This window comes from Protopterus annectens, chromosome 5.part0 (assembly GCF_019279795.1).
Source record: "Protopterus annectens isolate FY-2018-M chromosome 5.part0, PAN1.0, whole genome shotgun sequence".
NCBI lineage: Eukaryota > Metazoa > Chordata > Ceratodontiformes > Protopteridae > Protopterus > Protopterus annectens.
In genome coordinates, this window is record NC_056735.1 from 1,778,106,609 (window position 1) to 1,778,128,472 (window position 21,864).

The window sequence follows — 21,864 nt, forward strand, 5'->3', positions numbered from 1 at the left end:
CAGTACTAGGCATAAATAACTACATAACACACTGGATTGCTGACTGGCTCACAGATAGGGCCCAAGAAATCAGGATCAGTTAGACGGCCTCCCCCAGGAAAATGGTTACCAGTGGAGTACCCCAAAGTTCCATGTTCAGGCCTCTACTATTTGGCATCTGCTTCTCAGAAGTCAAGGCTGATATCAAAGGCTTCTGGCTCACCAAGTTTGCAGATGACTATAAATTGGGAGCTATAACAGACTCCCCTCATGACACAGCATCTTACCAAACAGTCTAACTCAAACAAATAACTGGTGCCAAAGCCACAGATTAAAACTCAACATGAAGAAATGCATTATAGTGGCCTTTAGTAAATCTCCACCCAAGCTAATTACTCCATTGATAAAACAACCTTAAGCGTTGACCCAATAGTTAGGGATCTGGGAACATATGGAGACAGTAATCTGCCCTTCAACCAGCACATAGCCAAGATTATCATTCTACGATCCCCAACTCATAAGCAAAGGTATGGCATCCAGGTCTTAGGAAATTATAGTACCACTCTACTCAGCCCTTATTAGACATATCATTGAGTACAATACCCACTTTGACATGCCCCTAACCAGACACCTGCAACAGTTGGAACACCCCCACAAGTTCCTTACCAAGAGAATCCAGGGTATGAATACCCTGTCTTACACAGACCTCCTTAAGGCCTTATCTCTGTATTCAGTCTTCTGCAGTTACTTTGAGGGTGAACTATGCCTGACATATAAGTCATCCTCAGATTCTGTTCTGGTTGATCTCTTGCACATCTGCAAAACAAACAGTGCCAGAAACACCAGATCCAAGGAACTGAACTTTACCCAAGCTATGCATCTCAAAGGATCCTTGCACTATGCAATAAGCTCCCCATCCACATGAAGGAGTGTTCATCCCTAACCCTAATCAAACAAAACCTTGATCACTGGATGGGAAATTGCAAATTCACCCATTGTCTGTCTCCCATGTCTCTGATGGACAGAGGTCAACAATAAGTAAATAAATCCCCAACTAACATACTCCCCCCATACATCCCTTAGTTACCTACTTTCTGACATACTCCATCATATAGGCATTAGGAGTACTTGGGGTCAAAACTGGGTGGAGTTACATGGCTAGGCTTATAAATACCCAGTGGTAATCAGCTTAGTATAAACCTATGAACCTATGAACTGGGACTATGTTATGATTTGTGTGTGTGTGTGTGTGTGTGTGTGTGTGTGTGTGTGTGTGTGTGTGTGTGTGTGTGTGTGTGTGTGTGTGTTTATGTGCACGTGTGTTTGAATATGTGTGTGTGTGTGTGGGTGAGTGACTGGGGTGGAGGGGGAATTCCATTACCTACGTGTGAAGCAGTTTACTACTGTGATGTGCAGATTAACAATGATTTGCACTTTGCAGTTATAACTGCTATTCAGAGACATGCAAATTAGCTGATAATTAGGTCTTACCTTGTCATGGCTATCATGTCTTTGAATCACAAATTACCTTATTGTGGGAGCAGGGTCTTTTTAGTGTGAGGCATACAGTTCATGCTAGATCCTTTTAATGAATCCTCAGGATTATGTCCTCACATTTCAAACAAATGTTCATACCTTAGAAACCATAAGGGTTGCTAAAGAAAAGTGAATGCGAAATTGTTCAGCACAAACACATCTTATAGCTTTGAGGTAGTGAAGTAATTACTCACAGAAGAATGTTTCATATAAATCTGTTAAGGTAGTCGAGAATAATACATAGACATTTTTAAGTGATCCAGTAATGAGAACAGGTTAGTTTAATGTCAGAAATATTTAACCACCACATGATTAGTATGATAGAATATGAACTGATTTAAGGATAAAAATGTAATTTTAATACATATATACATTTCAACTTAATAAGTATAAGCTTACACAATTTTGTGTTTCTGTGTATTGAAATATAATCTAAATTTAAAATTGTGATTTAAATTATTTTATACTTAACTCTTCACATGATTTAGAAGATATAATAAATATATAACTTAGTTATAGCACCATGTGTCACACATCTTTTTATTAGCATAGTTTTTGGTTGTGTACCTCTCATCCTTTTCCTACTGAACAGAAATGGCTTTAATTAACTATATGTATCTTCCTTCTTAAATCATTACAGGTCTGTGGCATCTGTAATATCAGTGATAGGATGTGTTACATCTGACCATTTTTGGAGAGATACAATGTTTAGTTTGCCTTTTTTGTACATACATATATACATAGACACATACATTCATGCACACATATTTTTTAGACACAGGCAATAATGTCCTTATAGCCTTCTGGTATACCAAAAATGTGATTCCCATAGTAACTATCCAAATTGTTTTTAAAATATCTAACTAGTGCTTGCTTTAATGTAATATGGTAGTCTGTTCCATTTGTCAGCTACTCCCTCAGAGAACCACTTAGTAGACTTCTCATTCTTATAAAATCTCCCACACAGTCTGTCTGATGATTCTGTACTACTCTTTCATAACCTCAAACATTTCCAACGGTAGTGTCTGTAAATGTTTTATATACCTGAGTAAGGTCTCCTAGAGATATATGTATGAGACGCTGTACAAGATCAGAATTTTTAATCTTTCATAAAATCTTTCTACTGTACTCTTTCCAGTTTACTCATTTCACCTTGTGGACAATTTTAAGCTAAGCAAGTTTCCCTTTTTATGATAAAATTAACCTATCCCATTTGATTAGAAATTGGCCTTTCCTATCCCAATGTTGATAATTACACATTACCTATAATGAGAGTAACTGGGATCATACCATAGATAATTTGAAGGGATCCATGTATGGGATAAACCATTTAGAAGTTGCCTCTGTTCATTAGTAGTATGGGGGGCAATCCTGGGAGTAAATTTTCTGTTTTCCATCCATAGATCCAAGTTTCTTTTGAATATAGACAGGGATGAACTTTGTTTTATGTGGATGGGAAGCCTGTTCAAGAGCAGTGGTATTCCCTGTGAGATAAACCTGTTCCTCCAAACTATTTTCTTGATGTTGCAGAAGAAGTTTAGATGCCAGTATTGAGTACCTCTGATGCCATTTGACTTGATGATGTGGAGTAAATCTATCAGCACTGGGTCAGAGGATGTCTTGTATACCAGAGACAGGTCACCTCTTAGCAGTCTATAGCATACTGAGTATAGTGACAGAGCTTTGAGTTGGTCCATGTAGAACATGTTGTTTAGGCTTCTACACTTTTAGTAAGATATCTCTGTGGACACTCCAGTTGCTGCATGTGTCTGTACAGATACATGCCAAAGGGGGCATTATATTCAATGGCTGGCCCCGTGAGGCTGAGTAAAGGGACAATGACATCCCTAGATTTAGACACAATACTTTTGTCTATAAACTATGCAATATATAAAGTTCTTAAAACATTTTCATATTTTTTATTCCTAATGTAACTTGCAAATGATGATTTCATCATTTCTGGTTTCACAGACTTTATAAATCTTTTAATACAGTATGTAGTTTTATAACTAAAATTAGATAATCAGTTGATATGCTCAGAAAAACTCAAAGTTGGATCTACCCATATACCCAGGTCTTTAAATGAAGTCACAAGTTCAATCATTGTGTGCTGTACTAAATATACACCCGCCAGTCTATGTCTTCCAAATATCATATGCTTAGTTTTTGATGTATTTACCAGCATATTATTCTTCTGTGTCTGAATGGTCAATTTAGTCCACTTTATTTGCAGAGGCATGCCCTGTCTGTAACAGATATAATCGCTTTACTCTTTTTCAAGACATCTGAATGCAGACTATGGAATATCTCAAATGAATAAAAAACATGGATATGAAAGATACAACCTAAAAAAAGTATAGGCCTAGGAACAGCCCTGTGGGACACCCTGCCTGTAATTGAGAATTGCATGTGTCCAATTGCTGTATGATACTTGCAATGTCTCATTTATTAGCCATGCAACTATTCATCTTATCAAGATTACATTAGTCTAGGAAAGCTAGTATCCAAGGAGAGTTGGATGTTAGCTATCTAAGAAAATATGTATGTTTTATATAACAACTTCTATTTAGGTTTGATTGTTTGTGTTGTGCAAATTTAAATGATTTTAACAGTCTCAGATATACATTGTTAAATGCATATGGTTTGCAGTATTCAGACTAAAAGTTCAAGTTGCAATTATTTTGATTCATATGGTATAACAGTACAAAGAAAATGATCACCCTACAGTTTTATCTATAAATATTAATCATTTGAATAATATAAACCCTTTATTTATAAATAACTAAAGCTGATATTGGTTTCCTTCAAGAGACTCATTTAATATGACAAGACTTAAGTAAAACATTAAAAAATTAAGCAATTAATGGAGTTTCTATTTATAAAGAAAAGAGAGAAGAGTTACAATAATTTTATGGAGGAAGTCATAAGTCAGGCCTAAAATCATACACAAATATTCTGATTTTAAGGGCAGGGTTTTAATGATAATACTGTAATTTCAAAGAAAAATATATACTTTGGCTAATTTATATTGGTTTCCCAGAATGGGGGCTAAACTGATTAGAGTACAACTGGATATACTTTTAAATAATTGGAAGGAAAGTATAATTTTAGTGGGTGATTTTAACTGAATATTAAGTAATAAGAGATAATGCTAAGAAAGAACTCAGAATATTAGTAGTAGTAAAAACCTTTAGAAATGGACAGAAAATTTGATCTTACGGATGTAGTAGACTACTTTGAAACTAAATCTTAAAAAAGGGAAATTGTTAAAATTAGAATGATACATTGCCTGTTGTCTAATCAGATCTATTTACTTTGATATTTCAGGAAATGAGATTATTACATGATTTATCTAGTAACAAATCAATTGGTGTAATAAAATTGGACAAAGGGGGCAGGGTTGTGGTTATGGATACTGAAGATTATATAGGAAGGATGAATGATCTTTTACATGATAAGAACACCTATGGATTAGCCTTCTTAAAGAGGTGAATATTTAATATAACAAAATATATATGTTCATTGAAGACTTAGCTTTTAAACAGAGGTGAAAAGTGAGTACACAGAATGTTTTGATGGTCTCCAAACTCATGATTCCTACAATATTTTGCATCCCTAAAGCACACAAGTCCATTGAAAATCCACCTATGAGACCAATAGAGGATGCCAGGGGTGTATTATACAACCTTTAGATATTTACATTTATAAAATGATTAAACCATATTTTAACAACATTGATGATTTACTAAAATATTTTTTGCATTTTTTGAGTAATGTTACTTTAGGTATCTATAATGTATACAGGTATTTTGTCACCTTGATATTAAAGACTTATATAAGTGCATTCCACATAATATATATTAACATGGTTTTATGAACTATTGTGTGAATGGGATGCCTTTTCTAATATTGAGGTAAATTTTTTGTGTGAATATATGGAATTGGTATTCTTTAATAATTATATTTTGTTTGAAGGGAAATGCTATTAGCAAATTTTAGGTGTAGATCTACTGCATTGTGAAAAACATTGTTTACATTTGCCCACTGTATTGTAGAGTGTATTTTCAATTTTAGATGACATTTTTATTTATTTTTTATCAATCAGTTTATTATGTATATCACTTCCACAACTAAGTTTTTAGAAATTTCTTATCAGATGGCTCATGATCACATTCATTTTTTAGATGTAGTAATTAAGAAAGATAAGAGACTTGGGTGTTTTACTTCAAATATTTTTAGAAAATCAACTTTCATATTAATATTTGCATTTTGAAAGTAATCATCTGTTACATCAGGGAAAAAAGTTAAGAGAAAGTTTATCCATTTAGCTCACAAGGTATCAAGTATAGACTAATTTTTGTTAGAATTTAGGACCTTGTGAGCTATGTGTCTTTGTAGGGGATACCACAAGACATTTATAGAAACTTTTTTTGAAGATATATTAAATAAGATGTTTGGGATATATACCCTATTACTGGGATTTAAATCCATTAAGTATAAAGATGCTACTTGTTAGAAGTTTGAAGCCGCGGTGGTACAGCGGTAGTGTTGTTGCCTCACAGCAAGAGGTTCTCCTGTTCGATTTTCAGCTGGAGTACATTCTGTGTGGAGTCTGTATGTCCTCCCCATAGTCAAGTGGCCTCCGAAAGACATGCATGAATGGGCATGCCTTCGCTGAAGGTTGGGCATCGGGCTGGCAACTCGGCACCATAAAATCGACTGCCAATCATTAGCGGACCGGAGTTCCACTGTGGTGACTCCTAACCAGGAAAAGCCAAAAAGACAAACAACAACTTGTTAGAAGTTTGGGTTTTCTAAGATCCTTGTTCTACAATATAATGCAATGAATAACATTATTAAGAATTTCATTGGTTAACACTGGGATGCATTTAGACATGCTCCTGAGTTATAGGAGTGTGTTGGTGATCGACCTAGGTTTATTTATAAGAGGTTTGTAATGTCAACAATATGTTTGTTTACACTGGGATACATTTAAACATGCTCCTGAGTTATATGAATGTGTTGGTGATCGACCATGCTCCTGAGGTAAGAGGTTTGTAATGTTAACAGCATGTCTGAAAGAGGCAAGGGGCTGCATGGATTAGGTGCTGAGGCCACAAACAGGTGCAGAGCATGTAGCCAGTCTAAGCTTATTTTATAGGTTGTTACTAGGCTAAAGACCAAGCCAAAGAGGTGCAGAACATGCAGCCAGTGTAAGTTTATTTTAACTGACAGTTTACAGGCGCATAGGTTGTTACTAGGCTAAAGACCAAGCCAAAGAGGTGCAGAATATGCAGGCTGTGTAAATATATTTTAACTGACAGTTCACATGTTCATATGTTGTTTCTAGGTTAAACACCAAGCTAGTTGCACACCTCAAACCATTTGGGTCCTGTGTATCATGGACAGCTATATATGGTTGAGGGGGTATGTTAATAGGGAAGCAACTTTTCTTAATTGACAGCATCTCTCCATAAGGGACAAGGTGGCCATTCCAGGGGTAAATTTATGATTTTGTATTCACTTGTCAAGGTTTTGTTCGAATACGGGCAGGGATGAGATCTGCTTTACATGGATAGGGAGCCTATTCCATAGTGTGGGGATCCTTTGGGATGCATATCTGTTTCCACAGCACATTCTGTTTATGTCAGAAGTGAAGTTCAGATCCTTGGATCTAGTGTTTCTGGTGCTATTTGTTTTGCACATGTGCAACAGATCCACTGAGACTGGGTCTATGGAAGATTTGTAAGCCAGGCAAAGATCCCCCTCAGCAGCCTGTAGAAGATGGAGTATAGAGACAAAGCCTTTAGGCAATCCGTGTAAGACAGGGTATTACAGGTGTCTAGTTTGATACATGCCAAAGGGGGCATAATATTCAATGACAGGTCAGATAAGAACAAGCAGAGTGGTACTATAACTTCCTTGGGCATGGATGCTCTACCCTTATTAATAAGTTAGGCAACATAGAATGATTTTTTTATTATCTTAACTATGTGTTAATCAAAGGCAGACTGCTGTCTATATATGTTCCCAGATCCCTTACTATAGGATCGACTCTTAGGGTTTTTTTATCGATGGAGCTGTTAACTTGGCTTGACAGTTATCAAAAGGGTATTATAATGCATTTTTCGTAATTGCGTTTTAGGCCATGGCTTTGTCAGCAGTCATTTGTCTGTGTTATACCCACTTTCAAGATACTGGTGTCTTGAGGGAATTTATAATAGCTCCCAATTTACAGTCATCTGTGAACTTGGGGAGCCAGTGAACTTGAACATTAGCCAAACAGGAACGGACCCACTATAGAGCCCTGGGGTTCTCCACTGTTGGTCTGTCTCTTGGTGGAGGTGGTCTCACTGATCCTGACATTTTGGGTCCTGTCTGTGAGCCATTCAGCAGTCCAGTGAGTTATGTAAGGATTTACGCCTCGCTCAGAGAGCTTGTCAAGAATGCCTGTGGGGGGTATTGTATCTTATGCCTTAGCCAGGTCATGACTACTTCAACTAACACAGTTCCCACAGTGCCCATGACACATGGCAACACTAGTGTCTCACCCACCAAGCCTGTAAGGCGTAACACTCAAAAAACACATTTTCTTGTCAATGGAGACTCCATAGTGAGACACTCAATGTCCTACTTACCAGGTTGGACAAGGAGAAAGTCATGGTCAGCTGCCTGTCCAGTGCCAGGATTCATCAGATCACGCATGCACTCGGGTCTCTCAGCAACAAGTACCATTATGACTCTGTCATAGTTCATGTTGGAGCAAACAACCGGAGATGTACTTCACTTAACTATATGAAGATAGACATGACTGAGTTATCTGAGTATATGTCCAAGGCAGGTATGTCCCTAGCGTTGAGCAGCATACTACCCTCACCTAGAATGATGCCACATTATAAAAAAAATGATCGATTTCAATAATTGGCTTAGTTTTTGGTTTCATTCAAAGAGGATCCAAATTCTGTCAGCCTGGGAAGTCATGGTCGACAAACCCCACTGCTTTGCCAGAAGTGGTTTTCACCTGGCACCACTAGGCTTTCGGCTGTTGGCAAAGGCTCTTGCCTCCCTCATAGTGTCTTTTTTAGGCAAGGTCTCAAAAACAAGCTTACTGATGTGAAATTTGCCAGTCATAACAAAATATGGGTCATGCTGCTAAATGCTTGGAACTTAAACCAAAAACTGCACACCCTGGAAGCACTTCTGTCACTGGAAGATGTAGATATCACTGCAGTCACAGAAACCTGGTTCAAGGCCTCAGATAGTACCCTAGCCTTGCAAGGCTACAATGTCTTACACACCTTCAGACCACAAAACTAATGTGTGAGAACCAAAAGAGGCAGTGTTTCTATCTATATTAGAGATAAATTCACCTCCTGTCTAGTTAGACTGGACAACTCCATGGAGTTATTCCTTGTTCAGGTTCCTGTGTGTAAGACCCCCATTCAAGTCATAGCCAGTTATAGATCCCCCTCCATGGGTCATAATGCTCATGAAGCCTACTTGACCAAAGTCAATCCAAATATTCCTGAACACTCTGGTTATAGGGGATTTCAGTTATCCCACCATCAACTGGGAAACCTACTCTAGCCCTAACTCATGAGTGCAAAAATTCCTTGACTTTGTTAACTCAAATGCCCTGGAAAAAATTGTTCATACCTCGACAAGATGAACAAACATACTAGATCTGGTCTTCACTAACATGACAAACAGATGCACTGTAGGACCCTCATTAGTTAAATCGGACCACAAATCAGTCACCTTTGAGCTGACACTAACACCAGAACTCACAAAGGGCAAAGCCAGACTAAAAAACTTCACCAAGGCAAACTATACCCTCCTAGGGGAAAGTATAACTGCATTCCAAGCCTCACCCCCAGCTGGAAGTGGTAACTACACTGAAGCTTACACTAAAGCCTTGTACAATCACTTGCATATGTGTATAGACTTGGTTGTACCAGAAAGGGTCAAAGCTAAAGCCCCAAGTAAATACAAGCTGCCATGGGGGACATCCAGCATCAACAAACTTTGCAACAAACACAAAAAGTTGCTTTTCAAGAAAACAAAGGCGAGGCCCCGACTATGGAAAAGCAACCTTCTGAGCCTAAACAGGCAAATAAGACAAAATGTCAAATCCTCTAAGGGCATCTTTGAGAAAAACTTAGCAAGCGCAGCCAAGGATAATCATAAGGCCTTTTACAGCTATGTATGTAGTCTAAAAGGTAAGACCCAAGCATAAAACACAGCCTCTGTGAAATCTGATGGCATTCCAGGCTGTCTTCTAAACAGGCTAAAACATGAGCTAGCATCACCATTAAGTACCCTTTTCAATCACAGCCTAACCATGGGCTTTGTTCCTCCAGAATGGAGAACAGCAACAGTTATTTCTCTCTACAAAGGTGGCTTAGCAAAAGACTCAGGGACTCATCTGTAAGGCCATGGAATGTATCATTATGGACCTCATAAATAAAGACATAGGTGACCTCCAAACCCTGGATACAACCCAGTTTGGCTTTGTTAAGAGAAGATCCTGCCTTTTCAATCTGGTGGATTTCTTCGAAAATGTGACCAGGCCATTGACGAGGGCAAAAATGTGCACGCAGCATACCTTGACTTGGCAAAGGCTTTTGACACAATCCCACACTCAGGCATTACTGATAAACTTAGCAAACTGAATGCAAACCCTTGTTGTAAGATGGGTTGCCAATTGGCTCACAAACTGGACACACACTATCAAAGTGGGTGAGTCCACATCAACCAGCAGACCTGTCACCAGTGGGTTAGTAAAAAGGTCAGTGCTGGGCCCCCTACTGTTTGGTATATACTCCTCAGAAGTTCAGGCCAAAACTAAGGGGTTGTGGCTGACTAAGTTTGCTGATGACTGCAAACTAGGTGCACTTATTGAATCCCCAAATTATGTCAGTATATTTCAGGAGGGTCTTACGCAGACCGACTGGTGTCTTAGTCACTGTCTCAAACTGAATGTAAAGAAATGCATCATCATTCCCTTCGGTAAAAACAATGTCTCTTCACACTATCAAATCAACAACAATACCCTAATGTACCTATGAAGTGGTAAGGAATCTGGGATCACAAGTTGACTGCGACCTTAAGTTTGACCACCATGTATCTATTGTAGTACGGAAGGCTTTCTAAGTAGCACACTAGATTAGTAAAGGCATTGCCTCAAGAGAAAAGAGGTTATAACCCCCCTCTATACTCTGCACTAATTAGACCCATAATTGAGTATAATGCCCCATTTGGCATGTAGCATACAAAGCACCTACAGTAACTGGAGAGACCTCAGAGGTTTCTAACAAAGAAGATCAAGGAACTCCAGCATGTACCTTACACAGACTGACTAAATCCCTGTCACTATACTCTGTATTGTATAGACTTCTTAGGGGAGACTTATGCCTGGCTTACACAGCAATCTCAGACCCAAACCTAATGAACTTACTGCAGATCTGTAAATCATACAGGACTAGAGCTACCTATTCCAGGGACCAGAATATGGCTTGCGACTTAAATAGAACATGCTGGAGGGACAGATGTGTCTCCCAGTGACTGCTGCATCTTTGAAATAGGCTACCAATTCATGTGAAACAGAGCACCTCTCTGACACTGTTCAAAAGGAACCTGGATGAGTGAATGGGGCACCGTAAATTCTTACCAGGGATAGTGCCCACAACCTTCCTGGACATGGGCAATCATTACTAAATACAGTCCTGGGTATTGACTAGCATATCTATGATATTACCTTGGGATGAAATGGCTAGGCTTGAAATAACCTTCGAGTCGATAGCCTAGTAAACTCCTATGATCTTATGATACTATGCACTGTTTTATCCTTGTCCATTGCTTTGGTGACCCTCTCAAAGAAGTCTACCAAGTTAAGTAGGCATGATCTTCCCCTAAAAAAGCCATATTGTGATGGGTCCAGTGTTTGTAGGTTGCCAATGTCCTTGTTTATCATTTCCATGATAATTTGCTCCATGGCTTTGCATATTAGACTTATTAGACTGATGGGTATGTAGTTCTGTGGGTTAGTTGATCTTTGTGGAGGGGCATGATTGCTGCAGTCCTCCATTCACTTGGAATATAGCCTGTTTCAAGGTTATGGTTGAGTAGTGCATCAAGCGGTCCTGATAGGTTAGCTTTTAGACTGTTCAGGAGGCAGCCAGGGATGTTGTCAGGACCTGTGGATGTGGTGTTCTTGGCTTTAACAAATGCTGCCATAGCTGGGGGAAGTACATTGAAAGAGTTGTACCCAGACTTAGGGAGTCTATGACAAGAAAACAAAATCAGAGATCCTATACAGGAATTAGAGATATTTTGGAACTGGGGAAATGAAAAGGCACAAATGGAAATATTTATGGAAAACAATTATGCCAAAGTTAGAAGAAGATGAGATTCAACAATTAGTGCCTAAGACAGAAAGCAATAAAGTAAAAAAAAATTATGTATAATCAACTAGTAGAAAAGTCTTCCTGTGCAAGTTTGTACAATATAAGGCAAGAGAGCAATAAAGATCTGGAAGACTTTATTTAATAATGTAGAACTTCAGGTCTGGCTTCATATAGACTCATTTCAATTTTAAAACATGCTCATAAAGTGATTATATCTATATTAGCTGATAAAATTGCACAGATATTTCCAGAGTTGATAGATATGGATCAGTGTAGTTTTTTTGAAGGGGGGGGGCAAATATTTGATTACATTAATATGATGATTTGGAGAGAAGTGAAGTATAAGAAACCACCACTATTGTCAGTGAGTCTTGAATCAGATGAAGCATTCATTAGTGTCGGCTAGGATTTTAGAGTTGGAGCTATAACATTTGTGTTATCTGATAAAATGTTAGGATTAAAAAAGAAGGATACATGCAGGGCCAGAAGTAAGAATCAAGGTGGGAGAGTTATTCTCTGACAAGCTGTATAAGAAGTGGTAAGCTCTTGATCTGGCTATGCATAATATGATATAAGCAATGACATGATTGTAGTCCCTCTAGTCTTGTAAACAGGTCAAATGTATTTTTTTTAATCAAAGAAACTTTAGATGGTAATTAATAAAGAGTTAAAAGAATTTATTTGGGAGGGGAAGTGGGCAAGATTTCCACACATTTAGATAGGACCCAGGAAGTTAGGATAGAGGAGACCACTTCCACAAAGTGGCCATTCACGAGTGGAGTCCCTCTGGGCTCTATGCTGGGCCCGCACCAATTTTGCTATTTACTTCTTGAAAGTCAAAGCCAGTGTCAAAGGTAAATACCTGGCTGACCAAGCTTACATATGACTGCAAAGTAGAAGCAGTCATAGAATCCCCCAAGTCACTAACATTCTACAGGAAGGAGTAACACAGACAAATGACTGGTGCCAAAACTACAGCTTAAAACTCAATGCCAAGAAATGCATAATAGTACCCCTGGGGAAGTCAACCACCCTAGGAAACTACCTCATTGATTTTAAACTCCTAAGAGTGGACTCAGTAAACAGCGGTTTGGGTATTTATGCGGATAGTAACCTGGCTTTCAAACAACATGTGTCTCAGGCTGGCAGGAAATCATTCTATGTTGCTCGATTTATAAGCAAGGACATGGCATCTAGGCCCAAGGAGGTGATTGTTCCTCTGTATTCAGCTGTCATCAGACTAATTGAGTACAATGCTCCCTTCAGTATGTATCTGACCAGGCAAGCTGGAATGTCCACAGATGTTCCTCACAAAATGAAAACAGGGTATGTGTGAAGATATGTGAAGGCTGCCAGCCTAGCCAGATAGAATTTTGTAGATAATTCTTGTCATTTGTAAATATTAATATAAACTTGTTCTCTTAAATGGAAGAAAATGGTGTTAAATGTTGAACTTCAAAAATGTAACCACATCGCACTCTGCTGGAGGAAAGCTGATAAGTCAAGCATTGTATAATTGTTTGATCTCAAAACTTGGAAACTTTGAAACTGAAGGAGCCGAGATGTCTGAATGAAGGAATTCTTCCTATTGTTTTGAGACCAGAGTTAATGGCTAGAATTTACATGCATAATGTCTTTTATAGTTCTGGCTTCCTGACCAGCTGTAAGATCAAAAGGGCTGTTACACTCTGAGTTTTTGTTAGCCTGGGAAACAGAGAATAATGATGTAATCTGAAATGAATCAGTGGTACTGTGTTATCAATTTAAGGACAGAGAGAGAGAGAGAGAGAGAGAGAGAGAGAGAGAGAGAGAGAGCACTTTGCATTTGTCTTGAGAACATCCAAATCACTAGCACTCTGCCTGTGCTCTGTATGTAAGAAGGATCTTAGACTTTAGTGCATCTCTTAGGAATAGCTAGGAAATAGGAAGATTAGACTAGTTGTTTTCTGTATTGATGTCAGAACTATTATACAATATTATTTTGAGCATTTTACATGCAAATACAGACACAAGTCTTACGTATTGCATTTTCTAGTCCATTTTGACAGCCATATAGTTTTATACATTTTAGAATATTATTTATTTTATAAGACCTTGCAGCATAATCTTTCAAAATTAATTCATGCTGCCCACTGCATTTGTTACATTTACTATAGTAACGTATCACTATGTGATGCCAGAAAAAAAAAAAAAAACATAATAACTTGTAGAAGAGAATAGAAAACTGGAACTCAATAAAGTATGACTATAAATTTACTTGCTACTTTCCAAACAAATTAGAGCTTTTTCTTACAAGGAAGAATTTATCAGACTATTAACACAAATTAACCAAATTTATAAATTCCTATGAACATTGATCACATGACTAATTAAAATGACATAATTTGATGAAAATATCTCCCAGTAAAACATACAAAAATAAAATATATTGCAAATATGATATGTACATATGCTAAAACATAGAATTATATAATTGTAAAATGTCCAAAGTGACTGGACTATATGGCCATTTACATCTTGCCGGTGCCCGCACTTAGACCTTACCTCCCTTTGAAAGGAGCAATGGGCCAGTCATAGCTGAGGTGAATTTATGAATATTCATCCAATTGCTTAATTCCTTCTTAAAAGAAATGGTGTGTCACAGTGCTTGATCTAAAATGGAAGTTTGCTCCAGAGAAATGGTAGTCACTGTGTGATGAATCTGTCTCTCCACTGTGATTTGGTTATTTGCAGAAGCAGATTCAGATCTCTGGTTCTAATGTTTGCAGGACTCTTTGATTTGTGAAGAAATAAAGGGTTTTGAAATGCTAGATCCTTAATGATCTGGAAGGCAATATACAGATCACCATTAAGGAGTCTGTTAGTAGCTTTTCTTTAGTTCCAGGATTTTTTTTTTGTCAGGAACCTTTGTGGTCTTGCTAACTATTTGATATGTGTAATAAGTTGCTTTCCAATGGGGGCATTGTATTCAGTGATGGGCCTGAAAGAAGGATTTCCTGGCTACTGCTACAAAAAGGTGGGCAAAGTCGAGGAAATTATCTACCCGTTTTCCAAGGTCTCTAATGAAATTTTTATTTTGAAGTTGGACATTTTCTATAGTATAATCTAGGCAGAGTATTTGTTTGCCAATCTTCATTCTACAATAGACACACTAGGGTGGCACAAACATATAGTAGACAGACAGTGCCACATTTTTAGTAATATAGAGGGACCTAGGAATGGCTTACTGGACAGATCAATGTTTGGATATACAAGATCTTAAAATCTTCAGCAAATGTTGGGTTACAAGGAGCATTAGAATGAAAAGAATGTAAGGGTTTGTTAAAGGTTGGACACCATACCTTGCAAAAGGTGTCTTTTTTGCAAACACTTATATAATATAAAAGGGTCTGTACATATATGTTTAATACTTATGCGGACTGTGTTGCTATGTGCAAATCATGTTCTGCCTTTTACATTAGGCAGTTTAATAGGAAACTCAAAGAAAGAATATATAATTATTTAGCAGAAATCAGGAGGAAAATAAATATAAATGGATTGTATAACCATACTGAAGAAAGGGGTGAAGCTCACTGTTTTAGTTTTGCTCTTATATTGTATTAATAATAACTTAAGAGGTGTTGATATAATAGCCAGAATTTAAAATGCTGAATATAGGTGGATAACCATGCTGAAGGGAGATGTAGCACCTGGTTTAAATGGGTGTGTGACTTTAAACCTGTGTTAAAGTTAAGACAATACGGGAAATGACATTAGTGTATGCAGGAAATGATGTCTTGGGATATAGGTATTTAACACATTTCACCAGAGTACTGTTTTATTAATGTGAGTAAAACATGGTGCAAAAGCTTATTGTTTTTCATTAGCTTAAATATCTGAAAAAATCTGTTCTGTTTGTTTCCTGAGCTGTTTTTTTTTTCAGGATTTACAGCAGTTATAAAGAATAAAGTACCTTCAAGAAAGTTAATGGTCTTAAGTTTTTTTCTTTTTGAATTTAAACATATCCCAATTTATTGAAAAGAAAAGCAACATTTTTAAGTAGAAGCAATGATTACACAAATTGGAAGAACTGATGAGTTTAAGCTAACCATGCTGGAGTGTCATAGTCTGCTTATATGGAAAGTAATGAACTGTTTTTCATCCAAATAATATTCTTTTTGAAACAATGTGGCAGTCTCATTGACTGTAGTATGTGCATCAACATTTAGGCTACTGTGAAATTTAGTCCAGGCAGCATTGGAGCTGAAAGATAGCACATACAAACAAACTGTGAAGATATTAAAGGGACATTTTGAAACTCATGTGATGATTGCAAAAGAAGGGATCCAATTTAACCATTTAACCTACAGTTGATCAAAGACTAATTAATCTTGTTGTTTTATGGTTCAGATGTGTTTGTTTAAACTAATTTTTTCTGTATCAAAGTCTACTTTGTTAGGCACTGTTATGCTATTTAATAGAACTCTTTTGGTTGAATTTGGGTCTAGCGTTGTATTACGGGTTAGCTTTTACTTTCAGTGGATCAATGTTTGTAGAAGGTTACATGCAGTTTATAGAGCTGGTTTGGTTGACTCAGCCTTTGTCCTGTTTTGATATGCATTTTCTTTGGCATAGTGGGGCTGCTGATTGTATGAGATTGATTTGTACTTTAATATGAGGGATTGTCCTTTCCTCACTGTTGTGTGACTGTTGCCTTAGTACATATTAGTAAGGGGAGATGTGGTGTCCATGTGTAGACATAAAAGCCCTACTAGTTTAAATGTTTCTTTGTCAGTTCTTCAGGAATTAAGTTTTCAATTAGATGTAATCAGCAAAGTTTTCCTTTAATCCGTATGCATTGATTAATCATAGTGAAAGCATGTAACCATTATAGTATGAAATTAAATGGAACTGTGATGCAGGTTGCTACAAAACAGAAATGGTGGGTAGTGAATTAAGAGTTTGGAGCTAACCGAGATGAAAATATATGCATCAGGTCGACAAAGTACTTATTTTGCTAAAATGTTCCTGCTAAATTGCCCATCTTCATGCTTAACTCATTCCCTCCAATGGAGCTCTTTTGGGTTTGTTCCAATAGATGTGGCCTAAGCCTTTAAAAAATGAAGTTATTACTTCACAGTTCAAACAAATGGTCTTACCTCTAGATCTTATATTGCCTTGTATGTAGCATGGTTTTGGAATTTTTATTGCTAATATGAACAAGGAATATTCAATACCTAGAGGCATCAGTAAGATGTAACTACAGAAACTAGCATGGTTTTAGAATTTTTAATACAAATATGAACAAGCATTTTTGATGCCTAGAGGCTTCAGTAGGATGTGATTACATAAATGCCTGAAGGCATCACTGGCCTGCAATGAGATAAGATATCAGCAAGGAATCGTTACTAATCCTAATTCCTCAACTAGAATGAGCCTTCCCTATAATCTATTATATCTCTTTTCTCAGCACAGTCATAGTTCATACTGCAGAAAATAAAATTCCATGTTTTATTAGTTTATCAGATTCTATAGAACAATGCTGTTGCTTAACCATATACAGGACTGGCCTTTGGTCAACTGGTGCCCTAGGCAAAAGGTCTCCACATCACCCCCCCCAAAAGCAACCTGTGCCCCATCCTGCTTTATGTATACCATCCAGATTATTGGAAAAGCACCCCTGCTACAGTGGCGCCCTAGGCAGCCACTTAGTTGGCCAATGCCTAAGGCTGGCTATGACCATATAGAAAGCCACATGGCTTTTGGTCACTGCAGGACCTAGCTACCTACTAAATGAATACTGTGGCTTTTAAACTATTGAATGACTCATAGTGCCACTAACTAGCTAATAAGGTATACACAAGGGCAATAACCTAATAATTCTGCAGTTCAGAAGGCATCATCCTTAACAGACTGTAACTTGCTGTTGCCATGAGTGCCTTCTCAAAAAATGTACGAGTAAATGGAATAGAAAATTTCAAAGCATAGAAAGGTCACCACTCTCTCAATTCAGAGAACTGGTGAAAGCAGAACACTTAGATATTTACAAATGTGTCTGTTTCAAGGATCATGGTAAACTCACTAAAAAGATTAAGGTGTTTGTCCTACCAAGTGTTAGTAAAATAATTTCTCATACACTTTTTCACACGAAGCAAAGAACCACTTAGCAGTACTATATTACATGGTGTTCCTATTAACCATTTATGAATATTACATTTCTAAATTAATGAACAATATTCAGTTCTAACCTCCGCGGTGGTGCAGCGGTAGCGTTGTTGCCTCACAGCAAGAGGTTCTCCCGTTCGATTCTTGGCTTGGGTTGGGAGTGCCTTCTTTGTGGAGTCTGCATGTCCTCCCTGTGGTCGAGTGGGCGTTCGAAAGACATGCGTTGAATGGGCGTGCCTTCGTTGAAGGTTGGGCATCGGGCTGGCAACTCAACACCATAAAAAACAATTGCCAATCATTAGCGGACCGGAGTTTCGCTGTGGTGACCCCTAACCGGGAAAAGACAAACAAACAAACAAACAAACAAGAAACTGTTCTGAACATTGTAAAGGATTTATTTATTTATGTGTTGATGTTTCTCTTAATTCATTCTTATGGAATCAGAATGAGGTTATGAGAAAACTCACACACAAACACACACACACACACACACACACACACACACACACACACACACACACACACACACACACACACACACACACACACACACACACACACACACACATATCCATTGATAGCATGGGACATGTTTAATTAGAAGACAAACTGTACCATGCCTCTGTGCAGCAGAATGAGAGTTTCCCTGGCATTGTGCATGTATCTACAGAAATAATGTAACTATCACTATCAATGACATCTCTTAACTCACATGAGTATAAATAAAAATTGGAAATAAGATTGTGATTAATAATGACCATGCAATATTAAATCACTGCCTCACAGAACAGCTTTATACTCTAAATTTGACAACCAGATGAAATTTAAGATAGTTTACAGGTTGAGTTCATGGCTGATAGAATGTTTAGCACTTTTGAATGCTCATTGAGCCCTCCTGTGACCTTTTAATTGCATTGTGTGATTTGCAGACTGAATGCCTAAGGATACTTACATGACCCACAAACCATTGGCAGAAGGCAGGGGATACCCATTCTCTGGCATGGATACCACAGTCAATCCAGACAGCACTTTTGGCTTTTCTCTGTTTTCCATACAGCTAGTAGAAACAAATAAGAAAGTTAATTGTAAAAAAAAAAATGGTACAAGATAGGGTGTAATTGACATAACTTATATAGCATAAGTTTCTTAACACACAACTGGTATGATATCTATAAAATAAAAAATAATAATAATAATGATAACTGATTTGTTATAAATCTTGAACTGGGCCAGACTAATAGTCTAGAGGCTAAAGTGTAGGTTGCCTGGCAGGAGTCCTAGGTTTGGAAGTTGCTGACACACTCAGATAGGTGGGAGAAATCCTATGCACCTTTCCCATTTATGCCACATGACATAAATAGTACAGTACTGCAGTAGAAATGATCACCAAGGGGAAGGATTACTTTTTAACATCCCCATTAGAAGTGAATATGTCACTAAATGTAAAACAGCTTTAGAGAAACAAAACTAAAGGGCATTCTCTACCCACCTCCAGGAGTTAAGACAAAGGGCTCATGCCAGTTTGAAAGCTCAAGTAATTGCAAAATCTATGTTGGTCTAATAAAAGCTCAAGTAATTGCAAAATATATGTTGGTCTAATAAAAGGTATTACATTACTTCTGTGTTCCAGTGTCTTTGTATTTTTTTAGTGGTTCATTACAGCATTTCTTTATTTTTTCTTACTTTATTTGAAAGGTTATTGAGAGGGTGGTCTATATCTAGCTGTATTCTTATCTGGTATCACATGACTTTTTAGTTCCAAGACTTGTCTCGATTAAATTTTGGCAAAGCATAGCTACAGCATTTATTGAAGTGATAAATGACCACCTGAAGACAAGGACTCAAAGGAAGCCTTCGATTGTCATCCTCTTCAATCTCCTAGTAAGTTCAGACAGTGTAGAAAATTGGATTTTGCCTGAATGACTGGAGATACACCATGCAACCGCAAGTAAGGGGGCAAGTGTGTGTGTGCAACCACAAGCAAGGGGGCATGTGTGTGTATTTGTGTGTGTGTGTGACTGCAAGCAAGGGGGCAAGCCCGTGTGTGTGTGACTGCAAGCAAGGGGGCAAGTGTGTGTTTGTGTAACTGCAAGCAAGGGGGCAAGTGTGTGTGTGTGACTGCAAGCAAGGGGACAAGTGTGTGTGTGTGTGTGTGTGTGTGTGTGTGTGTGTGTGTGTGTGTGACTGCAAGCAAGGGGCAAGTGTGTGTGTGTGACTGCAAGCAAGGGGCAAAAAGGGGGGAGTGAGAGTGGGTGAGTGAGTGTGGGTGAGTGACTGTGGGTGAGTGAGTGAGTGAGTGAGTGAGTGAGTGAGTGATTGTGTGGGTGTGTGAGTGAGAGTGTGTGTGAGTGTGAGTGTGTGTGTGTGTGGGTGAGTGAGTGAGTGAGTGTGAGTGGGTGAGTGAGTGTGAGTGGGTGAGTGTGCATGTGGGTGAGTGTGAGTATGGGTGAGTGAGTGGGTGAGTGAGTGTGGGTGAGTGTGAGTGAGTGAGTGCGTGAGTATGGCTGAGTGAGTGAGGGTGGGTGAGTGAGTGTGGGTGAGTGGGTGAATGGGGGTGAGTGAGTGTGGGTGAGTGGGTGAGTGTGGGTGAGTGAGTGGGCGAGTGAATGTGGGTGAGTGAGTGTGGGTGAGTGAGTGTGAGTGTGGGTGTGTGGGTGAGTGGGTGAGTCAGTGAGTGAGTGTGGGTGAGTGTGAGTGTGTGGGGGTAAGTCTGAGTGAGTGGGTGTGAGTGAGTGTGGGTGAGTGTGAGTGAGTGTGGGTGAAGTGTGAGTGACTGTGGGTGTGGGTAAAGTGTGGGTGTGGGTGAAGTGTGAATGAGTGTGGGTGAAGTTTGAGTCAGTGTGGGTGAAGTGTGAGTGAGTGTGGGTGAGTGAGTGTGAGTGTGGGTGAGTGAGTGTGAGTGTGGGTGAGTGAGTGAGTGTGGGTGAGTGAGTGTGGGTGAGTGAGTGTGAGTGAGTGAGTGAGTGAGTGAGTGAGTGTGGGTGAGTGAGTGTGTGGGTGGGTGAGTGAGTGAGTGGGTTGGTGGGTGAGTGTGTGGGTGAGTGAGAGTGAGTGAGAAATTCTATGTTGATACATGTTAGAAAAAAGCATCTCATTTTTGGATGTAATTTCTAAATTTGTAAGTGAGTGGGTGAGTGTGGGTGAGTGAGTGTGGGTGAGTGTGGGTGAGTGAGTGAGTGTGGGTGAGTGAGTGGGTGAGGGTGGGTGAGTGAGTGGGTGAGTGAGTGTGGGTGAGCGAGTGTGAGTGTGGGTGAGTGAGTGTGAGTGTGGGTGAGTGGGTGAGTGAGGGTGAGTCAGTGAGTGAGTTTGAGTGAGTGCGTGTGGGTGAGTGAGTGAGTGTGGGTGAGTGAGTGAGTGAGTGTGTGTGTGAGTGAGTGTGAGTGAGTGAGTGAGTGAGTGAGTGAGTGAGTGTGGGTGAATGAGTGAGTGTGGGTGAGTGAGTGTGGGTGAGTGAGTGAGTGAGTGAGTGAGTGGCTGAGTGAGTGAGTGAGTGTGGTTGAGTGAGTGAGGGAGTGAGTGTGAGTGGGTGAGTGGGTGTGTGGGTGGGTCAGTGAGTGAGTCGGCGGGTGGGTGAGTGTGTGGGTGAGTGAGAGTGAGTGAGAAATGTTATGTTGATACATGTTAGAAAAAATCATCTAATTTTTGGATGTAATTTCTAAAATTTGTAACCTTTCTTTTTGTATTGTCATATTGCTTTACTTTTCTCTGGGATGCAGTACATTGCACACAAGCACATTTCCTGACTCTAAAAATATTGTATGAAGAACAGACATTGTGTACAAAAACAGACAATATGCAA

At 38.7% G+C, this 21,864-nt stretch overlaps 1 protein-coding gene across 3 annotated transcripts in view; it reads right to left on the reverse strand.

The window, feature by feature from the left end:
- The window catches only part of CPB2 (carboxypeptidase B2), a 475,453-nt gene that overhangs the window by 213,227 nt on the left and 240,362 nt on the right, over positions 1-21,864 (reverse strand). For all 3 annotated transcript variants that reach the window (XM_044071578.1, XM_044071577.1, XM_044071579.1), the window contains exon 6: positions 19,018-19,122. In XM_044071578.1, coding sequence (XP_043927513.1) covers positions 19,018-19,122 — 105 coding nt within the window. The remainder of the gene's footprint in view (positions 1-19,017; positions 19,123-21,864) is intronic.